Here is a 21208-nt window from a genome sequence, read left to right on the forward strand (position 1 = left end):
AATTTGCTTTTGTTATTTTGCAAATCTTATTAACTTAGTAACTATTAGAAAAAAATGACATGATTAATGCTTATAATCAAAGAATCCCGTAAAAATTTCATGCAACAAACTCGTAGTATTATGTCCACAATATTTTTTAATTAGTTAGGTATCAATACCACTTCCTAGTTTCTAATCAGACTGCACGTCGTAAAAACTCTTCTAGCTTATATTTCAAATTAAATTACAGTGACCTAGGAAACCGCCGTTGGTTACGCCATCTATTAAGTTATGGTGAAAACTAAAATAGTGTGTTAGCGCCACTGTAGCTCTATAGGTCGGACAGCTTACGCCATCTGTCGAAAGTTTTGCGAATTAATTTAAACTGGTGGAAAATAACACAAAATGTAATAAAACAGTCGTAGTAATGCAATATTTTAATGAAAATTCAACTAAATGTATAAATCTTATTTATACTTATACAATAAACAAGTAAATGGATAAATCTATTTACATGTTGTTGGAGGAATCGCATACATTGCGAATTTCCTTCCAAAATTGCACTAACAAAAATACGGGACGCTATCGCGTCCCCTTACTCAAAGTATACTTGGGACATATGTTTAAATAATATTATTTAATGATAAATAATACTTTTGGATTATTCCTTGAGATCATATTTCAAAAGCTTTAGCAAATAAATTAATAATAACTCTTAGGTCTACGTCAACTTTGGCAATATTGTAATACAAAATTGGTCTCTTTAACAAAGGTATAAGTCCCAGTAACCTGTGGAGCGTGCTCAACGAGTACATTATTTTATTAATAATTGTATAATAGATATTATTATCGCAGTCTTAGGACGCCGGGGACCGGCTTCGCCTTACCCTAGAGAGACCGCTCTAGTGCTACACCTACTACGGCGCTACTTGAAGTACTTGATATTGATACAATGAGCTAAGTAAACGACTAAGCTGCGGGCGGGTACGTACTTGTAGAAAAATCTAGAAGAAATGGTGTTTGTAAGACTCAAAAGACTATGCAAGCGACGTACGAATAAGTGTCACTAAGAGTATCTTAGTGTGATATTATAATGGTAGATCCACTCCTAAAGGTGGTATTTCACCTATCCAATTTCTTTGTCTAATGAGAGAGTAAGACGCAATGACATTGGACAAAGAAATTGGACAGGTGCATAGAATACTACCCTAAGAAGTTTATACAAAGCGGTCACTAAACAAAGCGCTTTGCCTTTGCCGTTCAAAGGTCTAAAGTATCTTTTCTGTAGCCGACTAAAACGTTTTTTATTTTTAAATATCTCTCCTAGTTTTTACTACAAACCGCCATCTATTTCATCTAATCTATGCTACCTAATAGAAATGCTACGATTATAATTGGAAGATAGTGAAATGGCCTCGCCTATACGAAACGATAACAAATGACTACAACACTTACTAGCCTAAAGATCTACACTAGAAAACGAGGAGAGACTAGAAAACAAATATAGAAGACTACTGGCCGTTTACATTGTCTTTTTGGCAATCTGAGGATTTTATAATAATAATTCAAGAGGACGTAGTTATGCACAAACGTTCCAATCCACAAGGACCTCCTTGTGGGTTGATGGTCGTTTGTGCATAACTACGTCCAAGATATCTTACCCTTCTACAATGGAATGTAAGGTTCGTGTTCATTCTAGGGCTTCCAATACCGGGATCCCGGGATCCCGAAATACCGGGATCCCGTCTGTTAAAACGCATTTTTCAATACCGGTATTTTTAATGCAATACCGGGATCCCGGTATTTTTAAAACAAGGAAAATGTGCCGATTATAACGTTTAAAATCCATTAAAATTATCAAATTCGGCTGTATCAAGAAGATTACTTGCCCATTTAATTAAAGAAGGTCATTTAATTGAAACAAGATCTGTGCATATGCGTTAGATAAATCTTTGGTGATGAATTCTGATGTTCAGGATATGATTTTAATATAATTAGTTCTTAAAATTATATCAAAAAGTAGAAAGAAAATAATTGTAGTATGGAAAACGAATTTTTGGTGGCACATTTGAATATATATTGGCTGGTTTATTAGGTTGAACTAAAAATGTGATTGATGAAGTCAACAAGGCGGATAAAATGATTGCCAACCTGGAGGATGAAATGATAATTATTGCAGATGGCGATTATTGTTTAATATCCTAAGCTAAGGACATACATATCTGGTGTTACAGTGAGCCTTTTTTAAATAAAATTCAAAACATTTAAGCGATTCATAGTCAATACCGGGATCCCGGGATCCCGGTATTGATGAAGACAGTTTCGGTATTAATACCGGTATTGAAAGAAGTCCGGTATTTGGAAGCCCTATTCTAGTTACAAAAATGCCAAAGTGTAGGTATATCACAAGATACTCCCAGGTTAGTTAAATCATTATCCTATAAGCTGCACAGGCGGTGCCAACACACCCTGTCCTGGCCTGATGGCCTGAAGAGTAGGAAACCATCAAACCTTAAGCAGGCCCGGATTGAGAGATATATATAAGGCCCCTAGGCACTTAGTAGGGCACTTGAAATTTAGGGGGGGTTCTCCAGCTCAAAACCAAAACCATTGCTAGGTTGCCGGGGCCCCTAAGCCCGGGCCTTGTGACCCTAGGTGGAAATCCTGCCCCGAACTTAAGTATCTCCCACTAGGAAGACAAAGCATAGGGGCTGTCCATAAATTACGTCATGGCTTTTTGACGATTTTTGACCCCCCCCCCCCCCCCTAAAATCATCCAAAAATCATGCTTCAAATGACCCCGTTTCCTCCTACGACATGCTACCGTCATCCGATGTCCAGACCCCCCCCCCCCCTAATTTGAAATGACGTAATTTATGAATAGCCCCATAGCATTGATCCGTAGCTATAAAGACACTGAGACCATTGACATCAAACGTAACGCTTTCATAAAAGAACAGTTTAAAAGTTGAATGTGACAAGTAAACGGCCTATTTGGCTACATGGCTACACAGAGGTCTACAATAGGTTTGGCAGGGACGGGAAGAAACGTTAACATGTTACAACCATTGCAGGCTATAGAGAGTCGAGGCGGGTTCGCTGTACAGCCAGTAGGGCTGATTGTTGCTGGAGACTCTTGCGCAGGCCTTCTAGTGTTTGGAGGACCTGTGGAACAAATATTGGTAGGTAACGTGAATATTATGGGTTGCAACACGCACAATCGCTGAACGACAATATGCCAGCGGCAACTGACATAACGCAGAAAGCTGTCATACTTGACTGACTGATTAGTGTAACTAGCACTTATTTTCAGAGGGCAATAGGGAATATTAGGCAAAACTCTGCGTAGGTGGCACCTTTGTGGCACATACAGTAAACAAACCACATTGACACATCACACGTCACGTCAATCACATGGCCTACCGCGAAACAGGAAAATCGAAATTTCGTTAACTAATCTTTCTATAACTCTTGCATATTCGAGCGATAAAGAGGCAGATAACTAAATTTCGATTTTCGCGTTTCCCGGTAGGCCCTTGTTAACAAACCGCCTTGATGCATCAATGTCATATTTTATTGCCTGTGAAAACTTGTCAAAAAACAGTTTAAGGCACAGTATATATGTATAAGTTAGTCTATGAATTTACTGAGTCGGTAGTGCTGCACTCTAGCGGCAGAACATTGCAGTAATATCCCCTATTAGTTGTTTTCAACTTACGCGAAATTACGCTTTCGAGCTTATTTACTACTCACAAATAATTTTAATTAAGGATTAGTTTCCATGAAAACGGCAAATGTAGCGTAACAAATTATGCAAAGTCGGCTATTTATTCTTACAATAGGTAGTAGCATATAAGGACAAGATAATTCAAACAAAAATATATCAGTGTGATAGAAATTATTGTGGTTTCATTCCAGGGTCTTAGAAAAATCTTCCAAATTAAGAAACTTGTTTTTGACGTCAGATCTATTAATCGAACCGGATTATGGCTATTATATTACGTAAAAACTTAAAATTCTAGATCAAAATATTAATTAAAAATTCCCGATAATTGGTTTTTAATGTATGTTTTATAGTTTTACATCTTTGTTTACTATAAACCTCTGACATACCTACTCGTATTGTAGGTAGGTATAGATAGATAGACGATTAATTAACTAATACTTTATGTAGGCATAGAAATTGACGTCAATACTATAAAACGTAAAGTCATCATACATATCGTCACTGAAAAAACCTCGTACCTCGCACTGCTTCTCAAAGTTAAAACGCAGTAACTCTGTAAGCATCTCATACATAGTTACCACATATTTCTCTTGATTGACAGAACAAGATAAGAGTTATTTTTGATGACTATCACGATAGTAAAAACATTTTACGATGACTTGCTAAGATTTTCCAAAATCCGTGAAACCGGTTACTGTTACTGGTGTTACTGGATAATTTGCGGTTGTAAATATGTCTAGCGACTGTCAGAACGTTAATAGGTATAGCCCCGTTGTGTGTCCGGTTTAGTAACACTCATATTGGTTGGGAACTTTTGCCTTGCCTATGTATATGACCGTGGCGTCCCCATGACTGGCCTCTATGACATATTTTTTACTTAGGTAGGTACCTATACTGGCCATTATCACATTGGAGCAACCTAGACAGAGATAATTAATTAATTACATACAAAATATTTATTATACATACCTATTTAGTTTCTCGTACTCTGGGACGATACCCCGGATATAGTCTATGATTTTTAGATAAAATAATGTAATTGCTATAGCTTTAGCACTCTGTCTCCAGTCATCTCCTTATTCACTTGCGCGGGGGTGGCTAATAGTGGCAGGAAAAACGTGGATTCTTCTCCTTGGTTTGCCTTTCCTCGTACATTCTTTCATATTCATCCCTGATACCTTTCTCGTCACGACTTAATTTCGTCGCTCCGCACTACATGTTCGTATAACCACACCGGAAAGTTTCTCACCTCATCCCTCTGGTAGGCCTTCCTCTTCGGCGGCTCGGAGTGAGGTCGGTCGGGGCTGGTGGCGACGCGGGGCGCGGGCGGGGGCGGGGGCGGGGGCGGCGCGGCGAGCGGGGAGCGGCGCGCGGGGGTGGGGGGCTGGCGCCGCGGCTCGGGCGAGTTGGCGCGCATGAAGTTGGTCAGGTGCGTGCGCTCGGGACTGCGGCGGGGGGCTTCCACCTTTGGGGGGACATAGGGACATTATGAGGTGCGAATCTGGGACCGGAACCGGAACCGGTTTTTTTTTCACTTCTATATATGTAACAAAACTGATTATATTCGCTAGATGCACGACTATAGTGCTGCCCTCCTTTTTTATTAGTACTTAAAATTAGTTCCAGCGGCAATAACGTGTATTTGTGACAATCAGCCCCACTTCTCCCTCCACCGACTTCGCGCCTTGCGCTGACCTTATAAGCTCTCATACACGAGCAGGATTGCGCTTTGTATGGGGATTAATCCCCATACTGGCCCAAAGCAGGTTGGACACTTTACATTCTTTGAATTTCTTCTCGGATAAATGCAAGTTCTTTCTGTTTTTTCCCTCCCGAAACATTATAAGGTAAATTATAAACCGATTCATTATATGATAAAAGTTACCGGTTCCAACCCTAGTAAGGGTGCGGCATACAGGTTAGGTATAGGGGTCCTCGAGCTCATCGGCCCTCATGTCAGGAGTGGGGGTTGCTTCATTATTGATATACCTAAGGCTACAGATACATAAGTGGTACCTAGGTTTATTAAGAGGTACTTATTTGTATGGCATCATGGACCTGATGGACTTATTCCATATTTGGCATCATGGACTTATTCCATATTTGGCATAATAGGTAGTTTGCCATGTTATACAAATATCCGACATAACAAGAGCTTATGTTATGTTACCACTATAATTATAAGCTCAATCTCATTGACTATTACAAGGAGTGAAATAATATATAATGATAATGCTTGCTCTATTAAATGGATGTAACAATTACACAACGAAAGAAGAATCCTATTGGTTTTACTGCGTCAAACTGTCCAAAACTGGAATTTAAAAGTACGTAATTTGAAGACTACTAGCGCCATCTAGTTTGACTTTTAGTAAATATCAACAGTATTATAAAACACAGACAGGTTTGGGCTAAGATGTTGGGTGATACGTCTAGGAAAATGCTGAAAAAAATGAATTCTGATTAGTATGAATCACATACACAAATGAATAATGAATCATTGATAAGAGCGTGAACTTGTCTGTAAAATGACTTCTCTAAGAATGCCAATGTTTATCAACTTTAATGTTGTTGGAATTATGGATTGCAGCTATGTTTTGTATAGGCAACAGTAATGATTGTAATGAAATGACGTTTAAATGGTTAAAAAAGCGAAGTTTCCGCCTAAAGATGGAGCCGATCACAATGATGACAATGATTGATAACAATGGGTATTTTATACGGTTATTTAACAAAGATAATTCCTATCCAAATGAGATGGTGCGCAGTGCGGTAACCCAAGCATCGTCGCTGACAACGCGTGGCTTCTAATAGGAGATCGCGGACCTATGTTTACACTTACATCCGTAGCCCTCGAGCTTGGACTCTCAGGGCCTCGTCCTCGTAACAAAAAGCAGCTTTGCGGTCTTGTGAGTGAGCTTCTTATACCTACATATTTATTCCTCATATTCAAACACCTTCAACCCCCAGCAGCAGGTGGCATTAAACCCACGATACAACCGATTGTAAGAATTTTCCACCAGTTTGTTGTGAACTCTCAGATTATGGGGAGTCGATGAGTACCAGCTTCTCGGCTTCCCGGTTGCTCAAGCAACACGTCTCGAGCTCGAGTAGAACTAACTTTTGTGTCAGTTTCCCTACTTATTTGTTCACTTACCTCCGTAGCCCTAAGCTCACGAACTCTAGGATTGTGCGGTGGTTCGAGCGGAGCCCGCGACACGGTGACTAGCAGCTTTTCGGCTTCGCGGATGAGCTCGCGGTACTTGCGTTCGGCCTCGCGGTCGGCCTCCAATAACGGGTCGCGCTCGCGGACCGGTGGCGCTGATGGAGCGTGCCGGCGTCGAGCTCGTGGTGGTGTCGCTCCTGAAATGTAATTTGAATAAATCAGTACACATGTTGTTTACCTAAATGTCAATGTCAAGTATTCACAATCAATAGCTGTCCCATAGTCATTGATCCCTGAATTTCCCATGAAGCCGTAGGTAGATTATTCCCATTAATCCCTTACGTTAAGTACCTACTACCTACACAAAAATTACGTTGTACTCAACGTACGATCTATTGGCACGATGGCATGCCAAAGATGGCCAAACTCCTTAACTTTAAACTGTAAGATCCTTAGATCTTATATTCCCCATCCTCTTCATCAAGTTCCTACCATATCCAATAAGTATTTATTTGAATAATATATATAGTTGGTCAAGCAGATCTTGTCAGTAGAAAAAGGCGGCAAATTTGAAAAATGTAGGCTCGAAGGGATATCGTCTCATAGAAAATTTTAATGTCGCGTCTTTTACAAGCTTTTTATTATTTACATATATAGTTTCACCTGTCCCGTTGTCTGTCTGTCGGTCTGTAATCAAATCTTGCAAGTTAAATTTGATCCACTTTCCGGTTTCCGATTGAGCTGAAATTTTGCATGCATGTATAAATCGGATGACAATGCACCACCATCGAGCTGATCTGATGATGGAGACAGGAGGTGGCCATAGGAACTCAGTGATGAAACAACGCAACCTAATTGTGTTAGGGGTTTTTAGAATTGTCTCGATGAGTATTAGTTGTCTGTCGTAAGAAAAGTACAGTCAGCGATAAAAGCTTGTACCAAAAATGAAATTTTTGCCAAAAACTTATTTCTACTGACAAAATTTGCTCGGCCACCTATATGTCACTCACCAGCTGATCGCGGTGGTCGTCGAGGCGGTCGTCTCCTCCTCGCCCGTCTTCGTCCCGGCGAAGCAGTCTCATCAGGCTCATCCTCATCCCCACCATCCAGCCCTGTATCCCCATCAGAATCTATATCGGCATCCGACAGTATAGCCGTCTCTCTCCCCCTCGTGCGCATGCCCCTGCACTCCTCGTCGCTGCTCGCTCCCTCGCGGTAGTACGGAGAGCGAGGTTGTGGTGACATGTGGGGCGACAGGTGCGGTGACCTGAAATAGGCACAAGATCTTGTTATACGAGATGAGCTGTGATACGTCTTGTGGTTGAGGTGGAAGACCAAGTGGGTAATGGATATGACAATCAAAGTATTTAATAACTGTTCTGGGGTTAAAACTAAAATTTACAGACCGTTTTTGTAATGATCAGTGGCATATTTAAGTTTTTAATTCTTTTCGTTACCGATGACATAAGCACATAAGTATTGTGCACAGGGGCCATTGGCACAAATCGATCAGCTTAGTCTTTTACTTATTCTAATGGCTGCCTCGAATAGTAGTTAGAGTAGGGCTTCTTTAAGAAGGACGTTGAACTGTTCGAGGTTGAGTAATCCTTTGCGACATAATCCTTCAAGTCGTTGCCCAGTATTATTAGTACATATTTTGTAATGTCGAGAGTTACGTAATTTACTTAAATCGGGTAATTTGGTGAATATTCCTTCTTACTCTTAAGGACAGCACCCGTTTGCGTGAAGCAAAGGATTCCGAAAACTTTAGCAATCAAACTAAATTAAGGCTGCCATAAATTTACTGAGATTATTAAACAATAATAAGTCATTAGTCTGAACCGGAAACCAACAAGAGAATATGTAACCCACCTGTTGCTAAACTTAGCAGGGTGGGAGTCCAAAGAGTACGGCGCGTGGTGTAACTGAGGCGCCTGCTGCGGACACTGGAGCGACTGCTGATGTAGTAAGTGCGGGGGTCGCCGCCGGGGGTTGGGCGACGTGGCTCCGAGCCAGGGGTTGGTGCGGATCCGGCAGCGAGGCCGGGGCGACGGGGTCATGCACACCACGGGCGGCTCGGGTACCGGGCGCCGGACTCCCACGCTCGATCGACGCTGGAAATTGTTTTTTAGTTATTTTTATGTGGCTAGGGCGTTTAACTGACTCTTAAATTCAACCTCTATGCATTAAGTATATAGACAATAAGACATCAGTAAAATACCCAGTCTTTTTTTATTTTATTTTAAGTAAGTACATAGTTATATTTTTCTTATTATTTACTCATTTCTTTCTTGTTAGGTACTTACATGTAAAAATGTAATATAACTGGTGCAATAAATAATATTTAATAACTTACATTTGGGTATGAAAACAAACAGTAAGTACTTACAAGTTAAATATTAATTTAATAATTATTAAAATAGTGCTTCTATAAAATACCTTAAGATTTTGACTAAGGGGTCCGAAGTGTCGGAACCGGTTTATAAAACTAACCTACCGTAAAAAAGGGCGTATGTGTCAGGAATAGCCTATAAAGATACGCTCTATTGTGTGCGCCATATTTTTATAAATGCTCAAACAGCTGTGTGTCAGCCTTTATCGGCAAGGCGTGGACACATGCGCGTACGCGTGCTGACATCACCACGAACTAAATATAAAGTCCACGTGGTGGCCGCGTTTACGTTTACCCAATTTCATGGAAGATGTCGCTGTTCCGTCCGCGACGAATCCTACTTCGCGGTGTTAAGATTTTTCTCGAGATCATGACCCTCCCCGCTTGAAATTGTTGAGGCAAGACCTTACTTCATAGGATCATTTCTATAGTAAGCTTTTCACCAGGCTATCACAATACGTGAGCTGACCCCATCCGCGAAGATGAGATGTGGCGCGGTGCCCTGAGCGTGAGGAAGGCGATGACTGTTTGGTCATCAGCCATCGATGATCGTTCACCTCTCTCTTCGGAGAGAGGCGTGGGGTACTGTCGCTGTCTGAGTGGCTGGTTTTTTAACACCTTTTATAATAATGAAAACTATATATACTATCGCATCAATGCACAGCATTTGTCTCGTACAAATACAACCAACAAGTTTCATATTTTGCACCTACTTCAGATGCCACGGTTTCTACAGTATTCACATTATTTAGATATTATTATTTTTAACAGACTTTAGGAAATTTAATTTCAAAATAAGTTAGAGGGACACATAATATTTAGATATTTTATTATATTTTACATTAAAAAAAACAACCAAATACGCTACAAGCATTATTTCGAATACTAAATATCAGTAAATATACTTATTTATTTATCGTATGGCAATAGGTACACACACTTATTAAATTTACACTTAACATCAAAATTTACAATTCCGCAGATACAAACTCGCGTTTATTGTCAGGTTTTTAAAATCCTCAACTGGGCCATTATATCTGGTAACAGGGCACTGAAATACCATGTGATGTATGGTCTGTTCTGGGTCTCCACACTCGCACGCCGCCGACTCGCTCCACCCCCACTTGTGCCAGAGGTACGCACAGTTGCCGATACCAGTCCTTAGACGGTTCAGTGCACACCATATTTGTCGGCTTTCGTTAAATCCTTTGGGCCGTTCCTGTGTGGTAAACTCAAAGATGGAGTTGTCTACATTGTGCTGCTGGGATTCCCAATCTTTTTCCCATGCTTGCCTATCATTCCATGCTAGGTCATGTGTATGGAAGGTTTTGGCTGGTGGATTTCGGGACTTGAGTCGGCTATTTTTTAGGTTGTCCAGGTCTTGATGGATGGGCAGCAATAAGTTTCCAGACATTTTGGTGATCTCTCTTGATAGGCATTTTTGTCTGCGTATTCCTGGTGGTGTAATGCTGCTTAGAGCCGGTAGCCAATAAATAAATAGTAAATATACTAAATTAAAGTATAAATTATTATAAATAAAAATTCTATCAGTTTCTATATATATTACTTTTACATACTAGAAAAATTATTAAAAATAACCTGGTGAAAATGTTACCTATTCTTAGCCTTTAATATTTTCAGCATACTATAAGATGATTAATAGAAAAAAATTGTACTTATGACAAAAAATCGACAATATCTCTCGCTAGATGTCGCTAGGCACCACTTACTCGTAGCTCACGACGTTGACACCGCCGCGATCGATATAACATAAAATTATTATCACAAACAAAATCTTAACTCAGATTTAGTGTTATTAAAATGTATCATTATTATAGTTATAGGTAGGTTATATTACTTACATGTTTAGAGTAAAATAATAATAATATTTTTTACAAAATATATGAAGCTAAATTATTTCCACAGTTCGCATGACTTTACTAGCAATAATCTTACAAATTACCTTTATTCCTTTGGGAGTAAAATCAGCTAACAACTACCGTGCGTGGAACGAGCTCTTTATTTGAATAAGTCATGTCGGTTCTCCTTTACGATAGTCATTTGATTTTATAGGTTTTTTACATCTCAAAGTTTACATCGCGTGCTAGTCCGCTACATATCAAAATAAATAAATTATATCCGATTTAATAATAACATCCCGCACCCAGTACATCGCCCCTAGTCAGCTTATAAACAAGTCGACTTTAACTAACTTATACGAAATGAAAAACCTGAATGCATGCAATGAATATAAACACGACGATGCCAGTAACACAGCATGCTCGACTCATTACCTCACCCAGGGGCTTAATTTCCAAAAAAACAGGGAGATATGTTAAAATTTACGACTTGAATTAATCACACAAGGGTTCAACGCTTGATCCTTTTAATTTGTACACGCTACGAGCAAAATGAAACGCGTAAAAGTTCGGGCACCAACAAAGATAATCAATCAATTAGGCAAGTCATTTTTCCCCTACAAAACGGTAAAGGAACAAAAGAAGATCGGAAGCCTATCTTTAACTGTAACATCATTCTGTATTAACATAATGGACGTTCGGTGTTGTTATTCCAAATGCAAGCCTTGTAGAACTAGTGTAATGAGCTCCCTGATTTCGTGCAGATCTATAAATACCTAGATCTCTTGATAACGATTACACTGGTGATTGTTCGATTCACGCTTGTTAAGCAATGAAAATATACGCCCATGAGGCTTTGTGTGGCTTAGATGAAAGACCACCCTCGTCAATTTATCTGCTCTACTTAATTAACGAAGTTGCGCGGAGCGTACTCCGCATATAAAGCGAGCGAAGTAGAGTAACTATATGTATGAACTATAACCCAATTAATGCAAAACGGGGATTTAATGTAAACTTATTATAAATGTGCTATCACGAACTTTGTGTGGGACAATTTATTCCATAATAATTAAACTCGCGTCAGAGACTTTGATTAAAATGGTTCCATTTACTAGCCCGAGTTAAAAATAGACCATCAACCTTCAGTAGTCCATACAAAGTCGCGTTCGTTATTATTTGTAGCAATTGTAGCGGTTCATTATACTCATGTCTATTTTTTATTATGTTTGATAAGGTTTGTAAGTTTAGTTTCTGCCTAACGCAGCAACTACCTACATCTGTTTTTTCAAATAGCTAACAGTATTGGTACCGTAAAACGGGGTGAAAAGACACGATCTTCAACTTCAAGGACGATTTTCGCCAATAATCCAAATGATAAAAGGAAAAATTTTGATATCAGTTTTTGAGTCTTGGTTAGTTCTTCAATTTTGCATTTGTGATATAAATTTTTACCTACCCAATTCAGAGAAAATCAAAGAAAACTACCTGTTTTCTCCATATCCTTAAAACGGGGTCGATAGACACAAGAAAGGGGTGAATAGAAATATTAAGTTTTAGTTGTCATAGGCATCGAATTTGGTCATTATTATGCTGATACTCTATTGGCAAATGGTATATATATCTGTTAAACAGCTATTTCACACAAAATTATTTTTTCGTGTCTTTTAACTCCCAAGTCTCTTTGTCTTTACACCCCTTTTGTATCTAATCACCCCCTATGGCGAAACTATTCACCCCATATGCGTGTCCACTGACCCCTTTATCACGTAAAATTGCTTGTTATTAGTTTTTTGCAAAAAAAATGCTTCTTTATAGAGAAAATTAGTGATATTATTTATTATTTAGGTACTACAGATACTATATTACCAGGTTAGCTAACTTTTACTTAGTTAATGTCAAAACATTTACCGCTAGAACAAAGTTCAGACAGGCTTCATTTCGTACCTCGGCGAGACCTTACTTTAGAGTAAAAAAAATGTAACTTTTAGGCAGTTTGATTAAGTTCTTTTGGTATCAATTTAGAGAATAAATAGTCTACTATATACGCATTCCAAAAAATCAAATATTAGAGATGTACGTTTTTAAATATAATAACTTGAAAGAAAAAGTTCAAAATTTCTCTATTCACCCCGCGATTTCTGTTGACCCCGTTTTACGGTACTGTAAATTGACAGTCTAACTGCCGTATTCGAACTTCAAAATATTCACAAGAGACGACACGTACTAGATCCATTCTAGATACGTTATAGTTTAGATATCAACTAGTTCTCTTTTGCAGTGCAATTCGGGCAACCAATGTCACTTTTACGTTAGATAGAGTAAGATATCTATTAGATGTGAATTGGATCTCTAAGTCATATCCTGTGGAAATCATTCAACAGTATCTCCAGAATCGCGCAAATGTCATATTTGACAGGTTAGATCTTAAACATATCGTTATCGTATCTTGGTGATGTCTAAAAGACGTCTAATAGATGTCTATTTCAAAATCCGAATCGGGCCCTAATTTATACTAGTATTCGTTCTATCTATCTTTGCCAAAAAAGGACCAGTTTACGTGTGTGCGTGCTTGAGGAGCCGACAACCCGAGAAGAGGGCGCTTCATTATTATTTAGAGCCTTTTCCCGGAATATATACGCCTTTTCCGGTAAGAAAGCACTTCAGACCTCTCGTGACGAAACAAAGGTTCTAAATAATACTTACGAGTAGGTAGTAGGGATTTATGTGGCCACAGATTGTAATCTGTATAGTTACTTTAGCGACCTTCTAAATATCTGTATTGTGTAGATAAATTGCGTGTAAATCCGGAGGAATAACTACTTAGGTATAGTCAGTCCATGAAAAGTCTGCAGCGGATTTGATAGCCCACGCAGTGCACGTGTTATTTTAAACGTCAAACTTCTATGAAATTATGACGTATAAATGACACTTGCACTGCGTGGGCTATCAAATTCGATGCAATCTTTTCTTGGTCCGACTCTACACTACTTAGCACCACTTGCACTATCCCACTAACCCGGGGTTAACCCGTTAAACCAAATTGTACTGGTAACCGTAGTAACTCCAGGTTTAACCGGTAAGATATTTTTTGCCTTAACCCGTGGAGCACCCCATTATTACCGTAGTATGGAACTCCTGTGACAGTAGGGCGCTCCACGGGTTAAGTATTTTAGCTAAATTACAAGAACGAGTGCTCAGCTTATATTACAATTGCATAGGTACACAGTAGAGATTGCTATATATTTGAACCGTCGCACGTTGCTCGGTCTTGTTCGAACTATACCTACCTATAGTTCATATCTCCTTTTATCAGACACGTATAGTTCGCGAGTCGAGAACGACTCTCGCGGATACGAGTAAATAGAGATCCCAGCCCAGTTCGCTAGTTCTACGTGAGCACAATGCGAAACCCGCAGCTCCAAGCTGGATTTTATTTATTTCATTTCCAGCAAGTTATGCGCTGTTTCCGTGTTTTGAATATGATTTAGCATGCGAGAGTTTATGATGAGAGTGTTTTATGAAGGTTTTTGAATGTTTTCAAAGAGCTACATATGCTGGCTGCTTCAATTTGCCTGATATTCGCGCATCCTTGCACTCAGAAACCTGCATGATATTTTACGCTACAAAATATTTTTATAATTCGTTCGTTACACAACCAAATTTTCACTCTGGTTTTGATGAGCTAGTTTTCTTGTGATTTCAAGTGACGTAGTAGGAATGTAGTACTAAAACCCGCCAATCGACTGCAGGTACCTATTTATAAAAATATATTTTGAAATAAAAATTCAATGTAATAAATCGTAATGCGTTGATCGGCCTAAAGGATGACTCACGTTAGACCGGGCCGTGTCCGGGCCGGAGCTTCCGGCGCTTACTTTTCTATGACATGACAGGCGATCACGTGATGCTTTCCATAGAAAACGATGCGCCGGAAGCTCCGGTGCGGACACGGCCCGGTCTAACGTGAGTCATCCTTTACCCTGCATCTATGGATGCTAATTTTAAAACGGTTGTAGTCGTTTTCGAATCACCGAATCATAACACTAATAAAAATAAACCAGGTACCATTTCAAACAGGCTTTTTAAGCATATATATGAGAGTATCTATCTTTTGTATTGTCATGTACTTGCTTACATTAGATACATTATATACTCGTAAAGTCAGATCATGACACCCTGTAAAGGCACACAATGGTACCTATTATTCTATTCTAGTTATTAATAAACAGTGAGTATTTAAACATACCTTAGCTGGCTCATGGTAAAGGTGTGTAGTCGGCGGCGCAGGCGGCGGCGGCGGAGCGACAAGCGGAGCGGCGAGCGTAGCGGGCGGCGCGCCGGGCGACGTGCCATCGGTGGAGTAGCCGGTGCTGTAGGCGCTCTCGGGGGAGGAGAGGTGGGGCGGGGGCAGCGGGCCGGTTGTGGCGGGCAGCCGCTGTTTCTGCTTGCGCTTCTTGGCGCGCCCCAGCTGCGCTTCCATCCAAGACTTCAGCCGCGCGCCCAACATGCCGCCGTCGGCACCTGAGAACACCATGGAATTAAATAGGGTCAAATTGTGCTAGTTTTCGTCCGGCTCTAGTTTTCGTCGTAACTTTCCTTGCTGCACAAATTTGGACTTATTGCAATACATACTTAATATCTAAACAATTTATCTATCTACATAAAAATTAAATTTCGCAAGTAGCAAATTATAAATGAATGTATTAGTTGCTAATCCGTCAAGTGGACGGAAACCGGACGGTAAACTGACGCAATTACCCTATCTCTTTCATTTTGAAATAAAAACTTAACACTAGAGGTAAATCTCTATATAAGCGACTGCGTTGCATTTTATCTTCATTGCGCTGGCTCAAGGAATGATAAAATATAAAATGGTATCAATGCGAAAGGAAGATAATAATGGTTCTTAAACTTTGAGAGAGGTATATAAGAAGTATATTTGTTATTAAAAATTGAAATAAATGTTACAAAAATGCTTAGTAATTAGATATTTCTTGTTCTGAAAAGTAGTACTTATCCTTTAGCGCATATTATCTATCCATTTTAGCATAAACATCTGCTGTAGTAAGACCGACAAAGGTTTCATCTAAAAGATAAGCAATTAGGTAGATCTTTAATAAAATAGATCCGCTCGTTAACGCAAGTGGACCTAAATAGGCCATGAAATTTCTCATTAGCGTCACAAAAGCCTTCGCTCTCGAACCTGACAATCGCAACGGGAGCGCGCCTCAAATCTCAATTAAAGGAGAAATCAAAAACCTCGACTCGAGACCTTTCACTGGGAAGATCGCCACATTTTAGAAACAATTTCCAAGCAACAGCGTTTAACTCTAAGCTCTCGAATTTTAAATGTAGCCATTAGTCGGCTCAAACATCTTTCTCCGAGTCATTTCGGAACTTGAATGCCCTCCACCGCACCCGACCCTCATTCAACGGTTATTACAAAATGTAACATGAAAATCTCCCGCACCATTCCACGTTTTCATATGTCACACCTTCCGGCATAAACTCTTCAACATAATAAACAAAGGTGGGAAACTCTTGCGTTTAACAGAAACAATTGCGCTCTCGCTATATATTATTCCAAAATGTTTGAAGTATAAACAACAGTAGTGACATAAAATGTTTTTATCGCGGCGTCATTTTATTCGACGCGGGGAAATGAATGGTTCGCCGATAGACAGTGCGCTATACCAACCAACTTAACTAGGACACGTATACGTTCTTAAGACGTTGAAAGAAAGGTCGTTATTGCTTGATTCACACCTAAAGTAGGTTGTCTGTGTAGTGCAGACGAGTCATATCTCAGAAATTCTAACCGTTGCTCGTAAAAAGTCGGAGCCCGCACCCTCTTCATTTCCATCAGCGAATAACGTCTTACAGTTACTAAATAAAAAACGTTTATTGGCTTCTGTTGAGCTTCTCAAGTGAAATTAAAATATTTGGAGTTTCAGGGGTTTCACAACTTTCACAAAAATAGGGGAGACAAAAGAAAGCTTTTGGTTCATTTGTTTACCAGGTAGGCTTTTAAAGCTGTTGGCCAAACTCTTGGCAACAATCGAAAACGTTTCATCATTTAAATATTATATTCATTGCCAACATTTTAGGAGCTTTGCTTATACCGTGATTGTGTTGTTAATAATAATTTTATCATAAGTACAAGTAGGTAAACTTAACCCAGCACTTCCATATTTCGTAGGTAGGTATATATTCACAAAAATAGATGAAATTCAATCAGTAAATTTTAATGTAGGTAAATTCGGAAAAGCTTTTCAATTTCGTTCATTTCCTGACACGCCACGGCTATGCGGCACCCTACCTTACACACCCAGTACTTTAAGTAATGTGTCGACACCCCCTGGCTCTACGGGAATCTACCGACGAAAAGACGGATGATAGCAGCTTATCCAGAGGGTGTAGACCTACGCGACTCAGCCAATATTAGCAATCCATTATCCACCGCTTGCGGTAGCCTGTCAACTTATTGATGGAATATCGAGATTCTACAAGATTCTATGATCTCGACCCAACTCAGATGGTATAAAGTTTAAATCGCAATGTCTGATCATTTGAACATGTGGTTCATATCACACGTAAACGAAATAAATCATACTGTGTCAATATGGAAAATATTTGGTAAGTAAAGATGAAAACGTCTATCCATCATGTGAAACTTGGAAGGATTTTGTTTGGGTTCTTATGCTCGTATCCGCTTTCAAAGATTTTCGGGAAATCCGACCCGAGCCAAGTAACTAAGTGGGCGCGAGTACCTATACAGTAAACGTGGTACCTACATAATATATCTACTTTATAGCGTTTAAAAGAGATCATCTACCAAGTGCATTGCCATAGTAGTTTATGTAACTGCTACATAATGAGAGGCATTAAAATACGAGTGTGGGTTTTAAGAAACGAACGTTAGTGAGTTTATTAATAGGATCACACGAGTGTTTTAATGCCTCATTGTGTACAGTTACATACACTACTTTATCTAAACACATACTTAAAACTAACTAAAAGATAAACTGTACGTCAAATGGCGTTGAATGAAAACTTTTTTCACGCATGTCACACATCCGTATAGTTTTTTTTTAAATTCCTAGACAAAAGAATGAAGTCCCTATTCTCATGTCACTCGAGATCAAATATTGTGCGGTTTATATTTAAAAAACATAGGTACTAAATTGACGTTTCGTATCGATAACTGTTTTAATATCTATGGATACTAGAATAGAGACCTACTTACTTGAGTTTTGACTGCTGTTCCAAATTTAAACTCATAACCTACAAAAATCTATAACGTTATGTACATTAAAGTACAAATTTTCCTACTACCACAGATAAGAAAGTTCTCATAGTAAAATTGGTTGTAATAAAGCTTGTCATTTCCTACGGTTTCTGAACGCATTATAGAGCACTAATGACATGTGTGTAGATAAACTAATTAATTATTGAGCAAACGTAGCGAGCTTCCCACCCCCAATTTTAGAGACAAATTAACAACTAAATTGAAGAACGTACATATTAGAAAGCAGTTATTTTAACTACTATACTCATTATGTAGAGCGACTAAACCCAACGGAAAATGTAAAATACTCGCGTACAAAACAAACCACAAACCACAAGGGATACGTAACGGATAATACAAAAATGTCTTATTACAATTTAAACGAAATTACAATTAATTATTTAATGGAGGATGAAGTTGCTCACGTCCGCAGGAATTGCCACTATTACCCTGCACGTGTCCTCCGGGTGGCGCTAAACGAGCAACAGCCTATCGGCGGCTGTACCTGTTACTGAGAGAACCTCACAGCCCTGATCCCGAGTCGCTCTATAATGAGAATGAATGCGAATCCAATGTCGAAAAAAGACCCCTCCCAATGCCCCACTACTATTAATGTAGGGCCCAGTTTACGAATATGCCAACTAAACATCGAGGGTATAAGCCAGGCTAAATGTGAATTTCTTTATAAGGTTTTGACGAAACACAAAGTCGATATTTTGCTAGTACAAGAGACTCATACCAAGGACGAGCAGGACTTAGAATCCAGAGGTAAAATTGTGGGATACAATATAGTACACGCTCTACACCACTCTAAATATGGGATCGCAACTTACGCAAGAGAAGGCATCTCTAATATCGAAATTTTACCACAAACTCCATGTCCAAACTACTTCTTCTCCAGTATTAAACTGCAGGAGCTCACCATAACAAACATCTATAAACCTCCAGCCTGTACGTGGGACCACGGCCTTCCAGTCTTTCCTCATCCATGTGTCTATGCGGGTGATTTTAACAGTCACCATACCTCATGGAGGTATAGCTGCACCGACCGTAATGGAGAGCAGCTGTCCCAATGGGCAGAAAGCAATAATTACCACCTTATCTTCAATGCCAAGGACGCTGGCTCCTTTAGGTCTGCTCGATGGCAAAAAGATTATAACCCGGATCTTACGTTTGTGTCAGAAAACTCCGGTACTATTCTGCCAATAACACGAAGAGTACTGTCTAACTTCCCAAACAGCCAACACCGACCGGTCCTGATGGAAGTAGGAATTCAAATACCAGTAGTCAACTCAATTCCCACCCCACGATGGAACTTCCAGAAAGCAAAGTGGGCCCCCTTTGCAGCTGACACGGACGCTATACTGTCAGATGGATTCCACCAAAATCAGAAAACTACCATAGATTTGTCGGTATGATTATTGCCTCAGCCAAAAAACATGTACCACGAGGTTTCAGGAAAACGTACATACCTTGCTGGAATGAGGATAGCGAACGCCTACATAAGCAATACCAACAAACAGGCGACCAGGAAATTGGTCAGGACTTACTGCAATCCTTAGATGCTCAGCGAAAAAACAAATGGGTCACCACGGTCGAACAGATGGACTTTAAGCGTTCGAGCAGAAAGGCATGGAAGGTACTGAATAAACTGACAGGCAACTTTAAGTCAAACAACCACACTGAGAGCCAGAAGCTTACCGAGTCTATAGCAGCCAAAATTGTGGAAACCTCGCGAGTAAAGGGTGATCGAAAACATACTGCGAGTATCAGAAGAGCAGTTCTTAACCTGCAGAAGCAACTCCCAGTTGACGATAAACTTTCCAAACCATTTACCACTGATGAAATTAACTCTGCAATTAAACAGCTCGCCCTCGGTAAAGCTGCTGGGCAAGACGGTATCTTTAACGAATTCTTAAAGAACTTGGGACACAGAAGTAAAAAGTGGCTGGCTGAATTATATTCCGACATACTGGAAAGAAACAAAATACCTGATGGCTTCAACTTTTCTAAAGTAATTGCCATATTTAAGCCAGGAAAGGAAGTGAACGATCCGAAAAGTTATAGACCCATTGCCTTGCTCAGCTCACTGTACAAATTATTGGAGAAGCTTCTGTCAAATAGGATCACCCCCTTAATCGACAATGTGGTACCCGTTGAGCAGGCTGGATTCAGGAGAGGTCGGAACTGCTCGGACCAAGTGCTCTCCCTCACCACACACATAGAGGCGGGTTTCCAGGAGCGACTTAAGACCGTGGCCGTTTTTGTGGATCTTTCAGCCGCGTATGACACGGTGTGGAGAGAGGGCTTGTTTTACAAACTCATGAAGACAATCCCATGCCGGCGGACTACCAGCCTAATAATAAACATGCTCGGTAACAGGGAATTTATTGTGCACTTGGGAGGTAAGAAAAGCCGCACCAGGAAGCTAAAGAACGGTCTACCCCAAGGTTCAACATTAGCGCCCCTGCTCTTTAATTTGTACACCTACGATCTTCCCGATACCGTGTCCAGGAAGTTTTTTTATGCCGACGACATCGCCGTTGCACACCAACACGTGGGATTTCAGGAGTCGGAACAAGCCCTTAGCAAAGACCTAGAAGAGCTAACCAACTACTTCAATATATGGCGCCTGCGGCCTAATGCTAACAAAACGGAAGTGTCTGCGTTCCACTTAAACAATAAGCTGGCTGCATACAAACCCAACGTTATTTTTGAAGGGAAAGCTCTTTGCTACAACCCACACCCTAAATATCTAGGTGTTACACTGGACCGCTCCCTTACGTTCAACCCCCAC

At 39.9% G+C, this 21208-nt stretch overlaps 1 protein-coding gene and 1 non-coding gene across 2 annotated transcripts in view; one reads left to right on the plus strand and one right to left on the minus strand.

The window, feature by feature from the left end:
- Positions 1-2946: 2946 nt before the first annotated feature.
- LOC134790077 (serine/arginine repetitive matrix protein 1-like) overlaps positions 2947-21208 on the minus strand; it is a 41663-nt gene continuing 23401 nt past the window's right edge. Inside the window, exons 2-7 of the mRNA XM_063760840.1 lie at positions 15370-15644; positions 8745-8986; positions 7883-8139; positions 6864-7069; positions 4956-5171; positions 2947-3144 (exon numbers count right to left, since the gene is read on the minus strand). Of these exons, the coding sequence (XP_063616910.1) occupies positions 3055-3144; positions 4956-5171; positions 6864-7069; positions 7883-8139; positions 8745-8986; positions 15370-15630 (1272 nt within the window). The 5' untranslated portion in view covers positions 15631-15644 and the 3' untranslated portion in view covers positions 2947-3054. The remainder of the gene's footprint in view (positions 3145-4955; positions 5172-6863; positions 7070-7882; positions 8140-8744; positions 8987-15369; positions 15645-21208) is intronic.
- Positions 9665-9868, plus strand: LOC134790239 (small nucleolar RNA U3). The gene has a single exon (XR_010144171.1). It is a non-coding gene; the product is annotated as a small nucleolar RNA U3 (small nucleolar RNA).

Source organism: Cydia splendana, chromosome 4, assembly GCF_910591565.1.
Source record: "Cydia splendana chromosome 4, ilCydSple1.2, whole genome shotgun sequence".
NCBI classification, from domain to species: Eukaryota; Metazoa; Arthropoda; class Insecta; order Lepidoptera; family Tortricidae; genus Cydia; species Cydia splendana.